The sequence below is a fragment of the Lampetra fluviatilis genome, chromosome 63, assembly GCF_964198595.1.
Source record: "Lampetra fluviatilis chromosome 63, kcLamFluv1.1, whole genome shotgun sequence".
In the NCBI taxonomy this organism is placed as follows: Eukaryota; Metazoa; Chordata; class Hyperoartia; order Petromyzontiformes; family Petromyzontidae; genus Lampetra; species Lampetra fluviatilis.
Window position 1 is genome coordinate 4,903,543 of NC_136337.1, and position 15,021 is coordinate 4,918,563.

Genomic DNA, 15,021 nt, shown 5'->3' on the forward strand with positions numbered 1-15,021 from the left:
TAAAACTGAGCACGGGAAACGAGCGCGTGGCTTTGGCGACAGAGATCCCACCCGGTGCGGCTTTTTTGATATAACGACGCGATTTCACGCGTACAATTTGGTTTCACTTGTGCACCAAACCAGCGTCACTAAAATTATAGACAGACACCCCGAACGCTACCAAAATGAATGTCACGCTGTGATTTGGAGTCACCGATCAAACATAATCCCTCTGGAGTGGGAAAATTCCATGGCCGGGTCTTCCACAGGACCTGGGGAACGTCGGGAGGAGGAACATCCCTTCCTCCCCTCTGCCCTATGAATCGCAAAGGTTTCCGTGCAAATCCTGGACCGGATTACCCTGCGGAGTTTGGTTACGGAGTTCCGATCGAAACAATATTTTTTTGTATAAAGGTGTCAGTTTTTCTACCAGTTGAAAGGGTAAAAACCTATTACTACATTTTGCCACTGGTAAAAGAGGTCTCATAGTGTAATTGTTGGGGCTTAATCCCTCCCCCCCCACCCCAAATAAATAAAGGCAAGCGACTTGCTGTGGGTTCACACACACAGCAAGTCGCACACACACACACTACAGCTCTGACCAATCAAATGCAACTGTGCGGACATAGGGCAGAGGAGGCAACAGTTGAGGCGCTGCGGTGGCTAGGAGATGTTAACTACCTCGCCTGGTATGCAGGAGGTCGTGGGTTCGATCCCGACCCCCGACGCCTGCTGCTGTATATTTGGAGTTTGCGTCTCTCTTTCTCATCATCATCACCGTGGCTAGGAGATGTTAACTACCTCGCCTGGTATACAGGAGGTCGTGGGTTCGATCCCGACCCCCGACGCCTGTTGCTGCTGTGTATTTGGAAGTTTGCGGTGTCTCTCTCTCTGCCCGTGGCCGCGTGGATTTTTTTCTCCGGGTCCTCCGTTTTTTCCCCCTCCACGTTCAGTTAGAATCGCCGGCGCGAGTCTCAGAGTATTTGGCTGCTAGAAATTTCCCCGCGACGAGAAGCCACTTTGTTGAGCTACCACTTGTGATGGCCAGGTCGATTCTGAAAAACAGCGACATAGCCCAGCTGGGGCTTTAACTGGTCAAATTAAATAGTTTTTAGTTTTAGATTTCATAGTTGGGGGGGGGGGGGGGTGCGGGGGGAGGTAGCGGTGGTGAGAGATTGCTAAATTGCCATGATTGTGTGTGTCTCTTGCCTTTGGCCAAACTTGACGTAAAGTCAGAGGTCGCAACCGGGTACCCGATACCCGTACCTTACCCGATACCCGGCTACCTGTACCCGGCCGGGTACGGGTAGCCGTTTGCGACCCTGGTGCGGCCGGGTACGGGTACGGGTAGGCCGTGAGTCACTGGTGAGTAACCGTTTGTCACTCATTTGGGGTAGGGTACGGGTAGGGAACGGGTACCCGTACCCGGCCGGGTACGGGTAAGGAATCAAAACCCGTTTGCGACCTCTGACGTAAACTCACTCTTTGCAGAAGACAGAACGGGGGGAGGGGGTCGAGATCGCTCGACCACCACGACGGTCGGGCGGTCGGGTGGCTGAGGGCTGGACAACACAGGACGAGGTCAGTTAAGAGAGACGCTTTCACATTTCACTTTGGGACATTTCCGAGGGAGGAGAGCGTCGTTACGCCGCGAGTTACAACTCAAGCAACGCGTCTTTTGGCCGCTACATTTTGTTTAGACTTTCTTGACCCCCCCCCCCATCCCTCCCCCACCTCCTCCCAAAACGGAACAGCACAAAACAAAATCAATCCATTGGCGCGCACCACAACCACTCGTTTTTCAAGCACGATTAATACAAAATGTTGAGTTTAGGGGGCGAGGGATGGAGGGCTGGTTCGGCTCCGTATTTTTACTGGTGGAGAAGTCGCAGAGTTGAACGCCTTCTTCTTAAAAACAAAAGCCATGGCCCCCCCGCACCACGTTCGCGACCCCTCCGCGCAAGTTGAGTGGCACGAAGGCCGCCGTCTTTTTCACGATTCTCTTCCTCGTCAAAGTCTGACAGAGGCGGCGATGTCTGTGACATTGCCAATGGAGGTCACCGCCATCGGGGTGGCAACATCATCAGGTAGAGCGTCGTTTGCTTGCGAGCATTGTTGTTGTTTGTTCGTTGTTGTTGTTGTTGTGTCTTCTTCTTCTTCAAAGCCTCTTCTCGCTCGTAATTAATTTTATTATTCTGAGTGTTGGGGGATGCCCCCCCCCCTTCACCGAGAGCGGCCTATTGTTGAGGAGACCGCGTCTGGCGAATGAGCCCCCCACTTTCTTGCACCCCCCCACCCACTCCCTGCATCCCCCCCCACCCACCTTGCCCCCACCTCGCCCCCCACCTGTGTGGAGAGTGTCGGGAGGGAGAATTTTTCGTTGTCATGGAAATGCAAAATCTAGGCCGAGGCCTTGTCCACAGCCTCCTGAGCCTTTCCTAGAATGCAACAAGATTCCACAACAACAATAGCAACAACGAACATCTCTCTCCTCCACAACAAATTGATGGAAGTGTGTAAAATAAAAAAAAGCTGAAGCCCTTACAACAACAAAAAACAACCCTGCTGCACGCGGTTTCTGTTTGTTTGTTTACAACGTAACGAGTTAATTTCCCGGTGGGCCCAGCGGGCGGCCAGACATCGGTGGGCCCAGTGGGCGGCCAGACATCGTTCGCCGCCGCCGCCGTCGTGCGGGCGAACGGGGCCAAGGAGCCCACAACTCAGCGAGAAGCTGCGGCTGCGCTCTCTACCACGATCGGCGAGTCGGGTCGCGGCGGTGGCGGCGGCGGGGCAGAGACAGCGGCGGCGATAACCCCATCATCTGGTGAACCACCAACCCTACCTCCGCCGCCGCCGCTGCTGCTGCTGCTGCTACCGCCTCCTCCTCCTCCTCCACCTCCCTTGACCGATCCGGCCGTTTGAACGATGAGGTCAGCTGAGGGTTGTGGAGATGGTTCAACCTTGGGCTGTTGTTGTTGTTGTTGCTGATGATGACGATGTTGTTCCTTTTGTGGTTGCTGCTGCTGTTGCCGCTGCCCACAAACGTGGTGATGGCGCTCCCAGTCCTTGTGTTGGCAGAAGGCGCCGCAGTAGCGTGCCGTGTTGCAGCCCGAGCACGTCTCGCTCGCCTTGCGGCCGCAGTTCCAGCAGCTCTGCGGGCGAGGAGACACGCGCCCTGAGTACACGAGCCTGAGTATGAGCCCGAGTACACGCCCTGAGTTAAACGCGCCCTGAGTACACATCTGCGAGCACTCCATGCGTGCGTGCTCCTCCATTACCCCCACCTGCATCTCATCCTCCCATCCTCCCCAACTCCTCCATCCTAACCACCCACCCTCTCCCCCACTCCTCGTCCACCTCATCTTCCCCTCTCCTCCTCGTCCACCTCCTCCCCCTCACTCCTAATCGCCCTCCCCCTCATCCTCCTGCTCCTCCTCCTCCCCCCCCTCCACTTCATCCTCCCCAACTCCCCCATCCCTCATCCTCCTCCCCAACTCCTCCATCATACCCCCCCTCCCCCACCCCTCGTCCACCTCATCCTCCCCCAGAGGTCGCAACCGGGTACCCGATGCCCGTACCCTACCCGATACGCGGCTACCCGTACCCGGCCGGGTACGGGTACGGGTACCCGTTTGCGACCCTGGTGCGGCCGGGTAGGGGTACGGGTAGACCGTGAGTAACTGGTGAGTAACCGTTTGTCACTCATTTCCCAACGTCTTGTCTCTTCTCACAATTCAAGTTCCTAGAATCAACCTACCCGCGCCTGCAACATAGCTTCATCCCAGAGGTCGCAATCAGGTACCCAATACCCGTACCCTACCCGTACCCGGCCGGGTACGGGTAGGGTACGGGTATGGCCGGGTACGGGTACCCATTTGCGACCCTGGTGCGGCCGGGTACGGGTAAGGAATCCAAACCCGTTTGCGACCTCTGTCATCCCCTCTCCTCCTCGTCCACCTCCTCACCTCGCTGGAGTCATCCTGCCGCGCCACGATGGCGATGGCGTCGCTGGCCGCCTGCCGCTTGGCATCTGCGAGCGCCCGCTCCATGCGTGCGCGCTCCCCCTCGATGGTGCTGCGCGCCTGCCTCTCGGCGTCCGACACGGCCTTCTGCAGCTCCGACATGGCCCGCCGCTTCACATCGTTCACCGCCTCCTCTGCCCGGCGCACGCGGGGAGAAATAATCGTCGTCGTCGTCATCGTCGCAGCCATCGCCGTTGTCGTCGTCGTTATCGCCGTTGTCGTCACTGTCATCGTTGTTTACATTGTCATCGTTGTCATCACCATCGCCGTTGTCACCGCTGTTCTTCGCGTGGCTGATGTTGATATCGGGCCATAGCTGTGATTCTACACCGAGGTGGTTAACGAGCCAGGCGATTAAATCAGGAGTAGCGGCAGAGTGCTGTATCATTGCCGTGATGGTCCCTCCTACATATCTGTGAATCACCACTGTGATGATCCTTCCTTCATATCTGTGAATCATCGCTGTGATGAATCCTCTTACATATCTGTGAATCATCGCTGTGATGATTCCTCCTACGTATCTGTGAATCATCACTGCGATGATCCCTCCTTCGTATTTGCGAATCGGGGCATTGAGTATCTGTAGTTCGTTCCGTGGTTCTGCTCTGGGTGGTGACCACAATCGCCGCACACTGCCCGGAGAGTTCGTAATTTAGCATTTTTGCATCAGCAGCATCATCATCATCATTGTCATCAAGTTATCTGTACCATCTGCTGCAATATTTTGTGTGCAGTGGATGATGTAGTGTAGGGTTTGTGGCCCAGAAGTTTCATGGTGCAAGATGGGAGCCAGGAATCTTTAGCATCGTCTGGTTTTCATATGCCCATTGAGAGCCTACGTAGGAAATCCACAAGCTCTTGTTTACGCTCTCAGATTAGCCCGCAAATGTCCTCACCTGCTTTTCTCCAGATATCTTCGGGCATGTAGCGCGTTCCTGGCCTCGACAAGAATTCCTGGTGCGTGTCTGAAACGAAGCGATGAGATGATACCTTAAAATCAAATCAAAGCTGTCGTACACTACGCGGCCGGTCTAGTTTCACAGTAACGGGGGCGATCCTGCTGTGTGATCTACCAGTTGAGTAATTTACGGTGTTATATATTTAAAAAAAGGATATTTTTGACCCTGACGCTTGTGGTCCGTGACGGCCCGCTCCTTTGCCAAATTATGTCACGGGATCTTTACCGTCCACTGTGGTGCGGCGGACGGCACCCTGTTTAGTGTTCATCATTCACAAACCCACGGCATTAACCTGCGAGGAATAAAACCGCGGCAACCAGCGGCTAGACGTGCCACCACCCTGGTGCCGTGTTCAACTTGTGCCGTACAGGGTCTGCTACCATTGTGGGGGGGGGGGGGGGGGGGGCTGGTGGTCACCTAGGTTGAGATGTTAATTCCGCTCTGCGCACGATAGAAAGGCAAGCCTCCTCCGCCAGTCTTATTTCCCAAGAGCCTCTCTGATGCAGTTCTACGAGATCCGCTTTTACGGCACCGGTCGCTTCCGACTCACCCAGCAGAAGCAGCGACGCCGTCGACGCCAGCCCGCCCGACGGGACGGCTGCCACCACCGGCGCCAGCTGCTGCAGCTGCTGCTGCTGCTGCTTGGAAATCCCGGACACGGAGCCGAGCGTGGAGCCGGAGCCTCCGACCGCGACGTGGCCCAGGCCGTTCTTCTTGCCGACGGGGCCGGCGCTGGCGCTGGCGCCGGGAGGGTCGGCAGCCTCCTCGGAGCAGCAGCGGCGGACCCAGCGCGCCAGCTCCTGCCGGTCGGTCTCCTGGCAGCGGCGGAGGACGGAGATGGCGCGCCGCGTCTTCTCCACCATCTCGAGGATGCAGGAGAGTAGCTGTAGGCGGGTCGGTGGGTGGGACGGAGGGAGTCGTTAATTTGGGAGCGGTACGCGTGTTCCAAGTATCGTGGAAACAAGGAGGTAGTGTTGAAGGTGTAGCGGGGTGTGTGGGTCTCCAACTGCGACTCGCCCATACCGACTAATACACATTCACCCATCGATACCCACCCATGCCCCTTACCCATCCACGCGCCCATACCCACCCATGCCCACCCACCGACCCATACCCACCCATGCTCATCCACGCATCAGTACCCATCCACCAATACCCACCTACTCGCCCATACCCATCTACTCACCCACTAATACCCACCCACCTATAATGCACTCACCCACCCACCCACCCGCACTCACCCACCCACCCTCCATGCTTACGTGGTCGAGGTGTTTCCACTCCTCGGCCCACTCACGCTCCGTCAAGCGGTGGTCGATCACCTCTTCGGGACGTGACACGGGCAGGGCTGGCGGAGAGAGAGAGATGGAGAAGGAAATGTGAATGGGGTCATGGCTGCCCTCATTGACCTTTGACCCCGATCATCTGTATTTGCGACTCGCGAGGCGGCAAGTTGAGACGCCATTTTTTTTATGGCAGAGACTTTAGAGAGCGTTTAGTTTCGTATGCATGTATATTGAACTTCTTTCGCACCATATGCAGCCAACCGTGCGATTTGGAGGTGCGGGGAAGGACAGTTACGCGGCTTTATAGTTTAACGTTATAATTAATATCAGGAAGCTGCTGATGTAGACCAGCATAGCCCGTTCATCCCCCGGTAGACATATCTCCGAAGCAAATACCTTATCTTCCAGAATATGTGTTTCGTGATAATTGTTCGGAATCATCTCCCGGAAGACGTCTCTCCCCATTGTAAAAGCAGCGCGTTCACAACCATGATCAGAATCTTTATTTAGACTGCCGGAGAAGGCAGAATTCGATGAGCTATGAAGCTCTTTATCACCGATGTCCAGTATGGGCACGGGGTTAGCAAGTAACAATGTAACCATGCGGAGGTCAGCTCTGCCTAACCAGTACCATGATCTCCCGATTACAAGACACTCTTTCCTTTTCTCAAAACAAACCCCCCAAAGCTCGCTTGGGGCTTTGTCGGTGTCTTACTTCCCCGGAGCGTCTATAATCCAGAGAATACGTCAGCGGCGGCGGCAGCGCTGTCACCAACCAACGCGGGAGCTACTGTCGGGTTGCAACGGTTGCTAGGAGATGTTAACTACCTTGCCTGGTATACAGGAGGTCGTGGGTTCAATCCGGAACCTGCTGCTGTATATTTGGAGTTTGTGTGTCTCTCTCATCATCATCACGGTGGCTAGGAGATGTTAACTACCTTGCCTGGTATACAGGAGGTCGTGGGTTCAATCCGGAACCGGATGCTTGTATATTTGGAGCTTTCATGTGCATGTTCTCTCTCTCCCTGAGGTCGCAAGGATTTTTCTCCGGGTCTCCGATTTTTTCCTCCACATTTGGAATCGACATCGTGATGATAAGCCACTTCGTTAAGCTAATATTCGTGACAGCCAGGTCGCTTCTGAAAAAGATCTGTAAAGCTCTGTGGGCCTTGCCTGGTAAAATTTTAGTTTTATAGTTTAGACATCCTCACCTAGCGAGTGGTGCCGCTCCCGGTGCTCCCGCATCTCGCACGCCGCGTCCCGGTAGAGCCCGGACGGCGAGGCCGCCATGGCCGCCCCTCCGTGCGGGATGTTGTGTGCCGCCCTCCCTCCGTGCGCCATCTCCTCCGCCCGTCTGTGGTGCCCACCGCTGCCGCCGCCCAGCGAGTACAACGTCGCCGGCTGAGACAGCCCCACCACCGCCGACTGGCCGTGGACCCCTCCGCTCGACGCCGGGCGCTGCGCCGTCGACCCCGCGACCCCTGCGCCGCCGCCACTCGGGGCTAACGGAGGAGCCAGCGGAGAAGCCAGAGCGGCCAGGGCATTGTGGGAGGAAGCGGCCGAGCCGTTGAGAGGCGGCCCGTTGCCGCCGCCGCCGCCGATGGACGGCGGTGGGGGAGCGAGCGGAGGGCACAGGCGTTTGCTGCTCGGCGCGTCGTGGCCCAGCCCATTCTCCCGGCTGCCCCTGTGGTGGAGGGCGGCAATGGGGAAGGGGGGGGCAGCAGTTAGTTGGGCGCAGGCGGGCAGCGACGACGGTGCGGGCGCAAGACACGCCCGCCAAAGCGCCGACCGAATTGCTCCTCGCCTTCACGGTGGATGGTGTAACGGCGTGCCTGAGGCACCGCGGTAGCGAGATGTTAACTCCCTCGCCTGGTATGCAGGAGGTCCTGGGTTCGATCCCGATCCTGATGCCTGTACATTTGGGGTTTGTGTGTCTCTGTCCCCGTGGTCCCGCGGATTTTATCTCCGTGTCCTCCGGTTTCACCTCTCCATATTGAGAATCGACATGCGTTTTAGAGTATTTGACTGCTGTATATTTTCACTTGATAAGCCACTTCGTTGAGCTATCATTTGTGGCCAGGTCACTTCTAAAAAGAGCTGCATAGCTCAGTGGGCCTTACCTGGTTAGTTTAGTTATAGCACCATTGGTACCTCATTTGTCCAACCCATGTGAGACTAGGCTCTAAGGAAAGTTGTCTCGGGTGTGGACCAATCAACTTCAAGGACAGTGCATACATTATCAGAGTTATGTTTTTTGTTTGCATTATGACTGCAGGTAGTGTGGTCTATGCAAACATGACTCCTCGTAAAAAAGGTGTCAGTTTTGTTGCCAGATAGAAGGGTAAAAAACCAATGATAATAGTTATAGCACGTGTCCTCGTAATTCCAAGCGCGCGCCTCGCCACACTTCTCTGCGCACTTCTGAGCTTTTGTTCAGCTTTCTCAGACAATGTCCATGCTCATAATGATAATATACGAAGCTTACACCTGTGGCCAATTATGCAAATTCACTACTGGATAATTCTGACAATAATGATGTCAACTTGTAACGCCGCACTGCCGACACACAGTATCTGCTCCTCCGCTCTCGTAGATAAAAGGCGACTCAAAGGCACCACGAGGAGGAGGAACCACCGGACGGGCGGGGAAGGCAGCAGCAGCAGCCACCCAATGAGGAACCGGCGCTACCAACAATTGCCCAAGTTCTGCAGTCCACAATACATTCAGGTGTTATCAACCAATTAATTTTGAGAGAGGAAGACACAAAGGCGTGAAGAGGAACCACAGACTATCGGGGATGGCAGCAGCAGCCACGCAATGAGGAGCCGGTGTTATCAACAATTTCCCAAGCTCTGCAGTCCTCTATACGTAGTCCTCTATGCATTAGTATAGAGGACTATACTCATGTATAAATCCGGCGATGCATGACCGCCCAGAGGACAGAAGATGCCACCAGCCGAATCATCGTCTGGATGACTCACCCCAACCCTCCCACCCTCACCTGTCCCCCAATCCTCACCTGCCCCCTCGCCCTCACACCTGTCACTCGTCCTCCCACACTCACCTGTCACTCAGGCTCCTCTTCCCATTCTCGTTGACCTCCAGTAGAGGCTCGGCAGAGTCGAAAGGTGACGGTGACTGCTGCTGATGCTGTTGCTGGTGGTGGTGGTGCTGCTGCTGCTGCTGGTGGTGGTGGTGTGGCATCGTTGCGGTCCCGTGGTGCGGTGGGTGGTGCTGGTGGTGGTGCTGCTGGTGGTGCTGCTGGTGGTGCTGGTGGTGGTGCTGGTGGTGGTGGTTGTGAGATCCCGCCATCGTGCCGCCACCGTGGGACGAGGTTCCCGCGCCGGGCGCTAGCGGCGCAGCAGGAGGAGCAGGAGGGATGCCCACGTCAAGGAGCAGGAACTGGTTCTGCGCCAGGTATTGAGCCGGAGACAGCTTGGCGGTTCGCGCGCATTGCAGCAGCTCGCGCTGGAGGAGAGGCAGATTGGCCTGCGCGCGCGCACGCGCACACCCACGCGCCGATAGACAAATGTTACACCACCAGTCTGGTGGCTCCACGTTATTTTGACGCGCATCTCCCCAATGCTCTTGTGCGACACAGAGAAAGCACTGCGTTGGCCCATGATGACTTCCAAAAGGATCGGGGGGTTTTTGTGTGCACTCCACCGCGTTGCACGCCACCACGTGCACTCCTCAGCGCGTGCACACCTCAGACAGCGTGTGCACACCACCACGTGCAACACCGCAATATTCCAAGATCGGACACCACGCCACGCCGTGTCTGGCGACGTCCAGCGCCGATCACGTGTCCGGGAGGGGCGTGGTCCAAGCGCGCTGTCACTCTGTCCACGTGCCGTTTAATCCTGCCTAGCTTACAATGTTAATTTAGTAGGGGGTCTTATTAGACGTTTTGCCACGGAAAGACACATGTAGGGATGCATGTTGAACTTATTTCGCACCGTACGTAGCCAACCGTGCCCATCGGAGGACAAGAAATGATAACGAGCTGACTCATCGCGTGGCAAATTCATAGCAGTCAAATACTCGAAACGCATGTCTGTAAACACGGAAGGAAAAACTTGATTTACGCAGAGGAAAACCAACGTGGTCATGGGGAGAACACGCAAACTCAATTTAACAGGCATCGTCAGGGTCGGGATCGAACTCAGAACCTCCTGCATACCAGGCGAGGTAGTTAACACCATGCCACCATGGACCCCCCCCTTAGTATAGCCTCAACAGACTGTTGGGGCAAGTGCTGTTAGTGAATAGCAGCACCTTTGATGGCCGGCACGGCACACGAGGTGGTGGGTCCCAAGCCAGAAATCACCACACCCGGACGCCTGGGGTGTATAAACATCAGCGCTGATGTTTATACACCCCACCAGGTACACATTTGAGGCTGAGTCGACCTAGAGCAGACCCAGAACCGGCTAAGATAATTGTCACGGGGCGATCGTGGCCGTGAGCGGCACTTGAACACGGCTCTCGCCGGGTTCGCAGCGCACGCAGCGCGCTAACCGCTGCGCCACCGCTCCCCCGTAACATCTCATTTGAAGACAAAGTCAAAGACGCCCCATATAGCTTGGAACAGCTTGTTGGGGCAAGTGCAGTTAGCGGACACCTACGAAGGCCAGAACGGATGACGAGAGGGTGGGTGTTCAGCACCACCACGGCCGCCACCTTTGTCTTCCTAGTGACAACTCTTTGTACACATCGCACTTGGCTGAGTCGACCTAGGAGAGGCCCGGGACTGCTTTAGATAATCATCAGTAAAGTTGGGCCGTGAGCGGGAATCGAACACGGGTCTAGCCGGGTTCGTAGCACACGCAGAGCGCTAACCGCTGCACCACGCCTCCCCCGTAATGTCTCTTATATAAAACACGCGCGCTAACACACGTTTTCTCACCCCTAATACAATAGAAAGTGGCAAAGAAAAAGATAACATTTCAATGATAACCGGTACTGGCAGTCGGAGCGTTGATAATAATAATAACAACGATAACCTGGACGCTATGCGGAGCGAGTTGAGAAAGCTCACCTCGCTCCGGCAGAGTTTGCCGAACACGTGTTTCTGATTTATCTCCGATTTTATATTTTGCAGACGCGCCTGGCCCTCCTCGGGCTACGGAACCCAGGAACACATGTCCCTCTCGGCAGCGCCAAAGCAAACACAGTTCATGTGTGCTGGTGGTTGTGGTGGTGGTTGTGCTGGTGGTTGTGGTGGTGGTTGGACTTGGGGAGCGGTGGTGCAGCGGTTAGCGCGTTGCGCTACGAACCTGGCGACATGCTCACGGCCAAAATCAGTGGCGATTATCTGAACCGGTCCTTGGCAATCCCCTAGGTCGACTCAGCCTCAAATGAGTACCTGTTGCGGTGTGTAAATATCGCCATCCTCTCATGTGCCACATGGGTTGGACCAGATGACGCCAAAAGACTAGGCTCTAAGGAAAGCTGTCTCGGTTGTGGACCAATCAACTTCAAGGACAGTGCACATTATCAGAGTTATGTCTTTTGTTTGTATTATGACTGCAGGTATTGCGGTCTATGCAAACATGACTCCTTGTAAAAAGGTGTCAGTTTTGTTGCCAGATAGAAGGGTAAAAAACCAATTATCATATTTTTACTGGCAAATGAGGTTCCCATAATATATAAAGTTCACCGTTTTGCATAATGTATGCAAATCGCATCTCAAAACAATCTCGTAGGGTTAATCTTGATTTGAAGCTTTCGTGACTGCAGGAATCCATACTCTGTGGTTCTTTCGATAAAGTCCCGTGGATAGAAAATGCATAGATCACGACGTTTCGATCGCAACGCAAGCGATCGTCATCCGGTGACACAAAGACAGCAACTGCTGACGCAACTGCTGACGTAGCAGTTGGCCTGCTGTGTTTGTGTCACCTGATGACGGTTGCCTGTGTTGCGATCGAAACGTCGTAATCTATTCTCTTAGGGTTAGTCACGCGCTGGGCAGCTTTCGCACAGAGGGCGAGAGTTGGCACCATGGACACGCGCTTGGCAAGTGCGGCCAGAACCGGCGCTCTACGAACAATTGCCCGAGTTCTGCCGTCCCTGCATTGGGGGTTCGATGTTTGCCCAACCCCATTCACGAGCTGTGCATTACGCGTAGACGCGAGAGTGAGCGCGCTTGTATGATCTCTTAGCCATATCTACGAAATATGTTTGGGGTGAGGGCGGGGGATGGGGTGGAAGCTGGCTGAACAAAGACAAAGATCACCCGTATAGCCTCAACAGATTTTTTTTTCGGGGGCAAGTGCTGTTAGCGAGCAGCACCTGCGAGGGCGTGTTTACTGCGCACCGCACCAGCTCGAGTAGTTATTTTGAGGCCGAGTCGACCTAGGGGAGGCCCAGCACCGGGTCAAATCGGGTAGGGGAAGCAAACACGCCAGTGGGCCGGCTGGGCACAACCCATGGGGGCTAACATCGCCTCCCTCCCTTCCTAGCTACCTTCCTCTCCTACCCCCATCCCTCCCTACCTCACTCCAACCCTCCCTCCCTCCCTCCCTCCCCTACCTCCCTCTCCTACCTCCCTCTCCTACCCCCCTCCCCTCCCTCCCTCCCTCCCTCCCCTCCCTCCCCTACCTCCCTCTCCTACCCCCCTCTCCTACCCCCCTCCCCTCCCTACCTCCCCTCCCTCCCCTCCCTCCCCTCCCTCTCCTCTCTCCCTCCCTACCTCCCTCCATACCTCCCTCCCTACCTCCCTCCCTCCAACCCTCCCTCCCCTCCCTCCCTCCTTCCCTCCCTACCTACCTACCTCCCCTCCCTCCCCTCCCTCCCTACCTACCTCCCTACCTCCAACCCTCCCTCCCCTCCAACCCCCCCTCCCTACCTCCCTCCCCTCCCTCCCTCCCTTCCCTCCCTCCCTACCTCCCCTCCCTCCCTACCTCCCCTCCTCCCCTACCTCCTCCTCCCCTCCCTCCCTCCCTCCCTCCCTCCTCCCCTCCCCCCTCCCTACCTCCCTCCTTCCCTACCTCTCCTCCCTCTCCTCCCTCCCCCCCTCCCCTCCCTCCCCTCCCTCCCTCCCTCCCCTCCCCCCCTCCCTCCCTTCCCTCCCTCCCTACCTCCCCTCCTCCCCTCCCTCCTCCCCTCCCTCCCTCCCTCCCTCCTCCCCTCCCCCCCTCCCTACCTCCCTCCTTCCCTACCTCCCCTCCCTCTCCTCCCTCCCCCCCTCCCCTCCCTCCCTCCCTCCCCTCCCTCCCTCCCTCCCCTCCCCCCCCTCCCTCCCTCCCCTCCCCCCCCTCCCTCCCTTCCCTCCCTCCCTACCTCCCCTCCTCCCCTCCCTCCTCCCCTCCCTCCCTCCCTCCCTATCTCCCTCCTTCCCTACCTCCCCTCCCTCTCCTCCCTCCCCCCCTCCCTCCCCTCCCTCCCTCCCTCCCCCCCTCCCTACCTCCCCTCCACCCCCCTCCCTCCCCTCCCGTGTATCCCCCCAGAGCAAGGAATTCGCGACTCGCTGCTGCTGCTGCGACGAGCGTCTGGACTGCGTTAGCGCGCCGCGGCCCCGGCGGTAATTAGGCGATGGGGGGGGGGCGGTGTGGGAAGGGCGCTCTGGGTTCCACCGAGGCTGTCCAGCTAAACATCTGGTTCATTGCAAACGCTGTCGTTTCTAAGAATCATGTCCCGTGGATCTGGGAGGGTGGGGAGGGTAGCGGTGGTGAGGGTGGGGGGCGTTCGTGTCTGCGTCGTCGCTGGATACCCAACATCCACCCCCCTTCGTGTGCCACAGTCCACAGTGACGGGCTTCGAAGGTGCTACTCGCTAACAGCACTTGCCCCAACAGTCTGTTCAAGGTTATTCGGGGGGGGGGGGGGGGTCTTTGTCTTTGCGTGTGAGCGCACGCGTGTGTGTGTGTTTGTGTGTGTGCACGTGTGTGCGTGCGTGTGTTTGCGTGTAAGTGCACGTGTGTGTGTGTGTTTGTGTGAGTGCACACGTGTGTATGTGTTTGTGTGTGAGCGCATGCGTGTGTGTGTGTGTTTGCGAGTGAGCGTACGTGTGTGTGTGTTTGCGTGAGTGCATGCGTGTGTGTGTTTGCGTGTGAACGCACGCGTGTGTGTGTGTTTGCGTGAGTGCATGCGTGTGTGTTTGTGTGAGTGCACGCGTGTGTGTGTGTTTGCGAGTGAGCGTACGTGTGTGTGTTTGCGTGAGTGCATGCGTGTGTGTGTGTTTGCGTGTGAGTGCACGTGTGTGTTTGCGTGTGAGCGCATGGGTGTGTGTGTGTGTGTTTACGTGTGAGTGCACGCGTGTGTGTGTGTTTGCGTGTGAGCGCATGCCTGTGTGTGTTTACGTGTGAGTGCACGTCTGTGTGTGCGTGTGTTTGCGTGTGAACGCACACGTGTGTATGTGCTTGTGTGAGTGCACGCGTGCGTATGTTTGCGTGTGAACGCACGCGTGTGTGTGTGTGTGTGTTTGCGTGTGAACGCACGCGTGTGTGCGTGTTTGCGTGTGAACGCACGTGTGTATGTGTGTGTGTTTGCGTGTGAACGCATGCGTGTGTGCGTGTTTGCGTGTGAACGCGTGCGTGTGTATGTGTGTGTGTTTGCGTGTGAACGCACGCGTGTGTGCGTGTTTGCGTGTGAACGCACGTGTGCATGTGTGTGTGTTTGCGTGTGAACGCACGCGTGTGTGCGTGTTTGCGTGTGAACGCGTGCGTGTGTGTTTACGTGTGAGTGCACACGTGTGTTTGTGTGAGTGCACGCGTGTGTGTGTGTTTGCGTGTGAACGCACGCGTGTGTGTGTCTGTTTGCGTGTGAATGC

At 56.5% G+C, this 15,021-nt stretch overlaps 1 protein-coding gene across 1 annotated transcript in view; it reads right to left on the reverse strand.

The window, feature by feature from the left end:
* Positions 1–2,379: 2,379 nt before the first annotated feature.
* LOC144951636 (protein CBFA2T1-like) overlaps positions 2,380–15,021 on the reverse strand; it is a 54,277-nt gene continuing 41,635 nt past the window's right edge. Inside the window, exons 5-12 of the mRNA XM_078881927.1 lie at positions 9,311–9,735; positions 7,458–7,930; positions 6,223–6,308; positions 5,511–5,844; positions 4,898–4,966; positions 3,945–4,135; positions 2,822–3,131; positions 2,380–2,417 (exon numbers count right to left, since the gene is read on the reverse strand). Of these exons, the coding sequence (XP_078738053.1) occupies positions 2,380–2,417; positions 2,822–3,131; positions 3,945–4,135; positions 4,898–4,966; positions 5,511–5,844; positions 6,223–6,308; positions 7,458–7,930; positions 9,311–9,735 (1,926 nt within the window). The remainder of the gene's footprint in view (positions 2,418–2,821; positions 3,132–3,944; positions 4,136–4,897; positions 4,967–5,510; positions 5,845–6,222; positions 6,309–7,457; positions 7,931–9,310; positions 9,736–15,021) is intronic.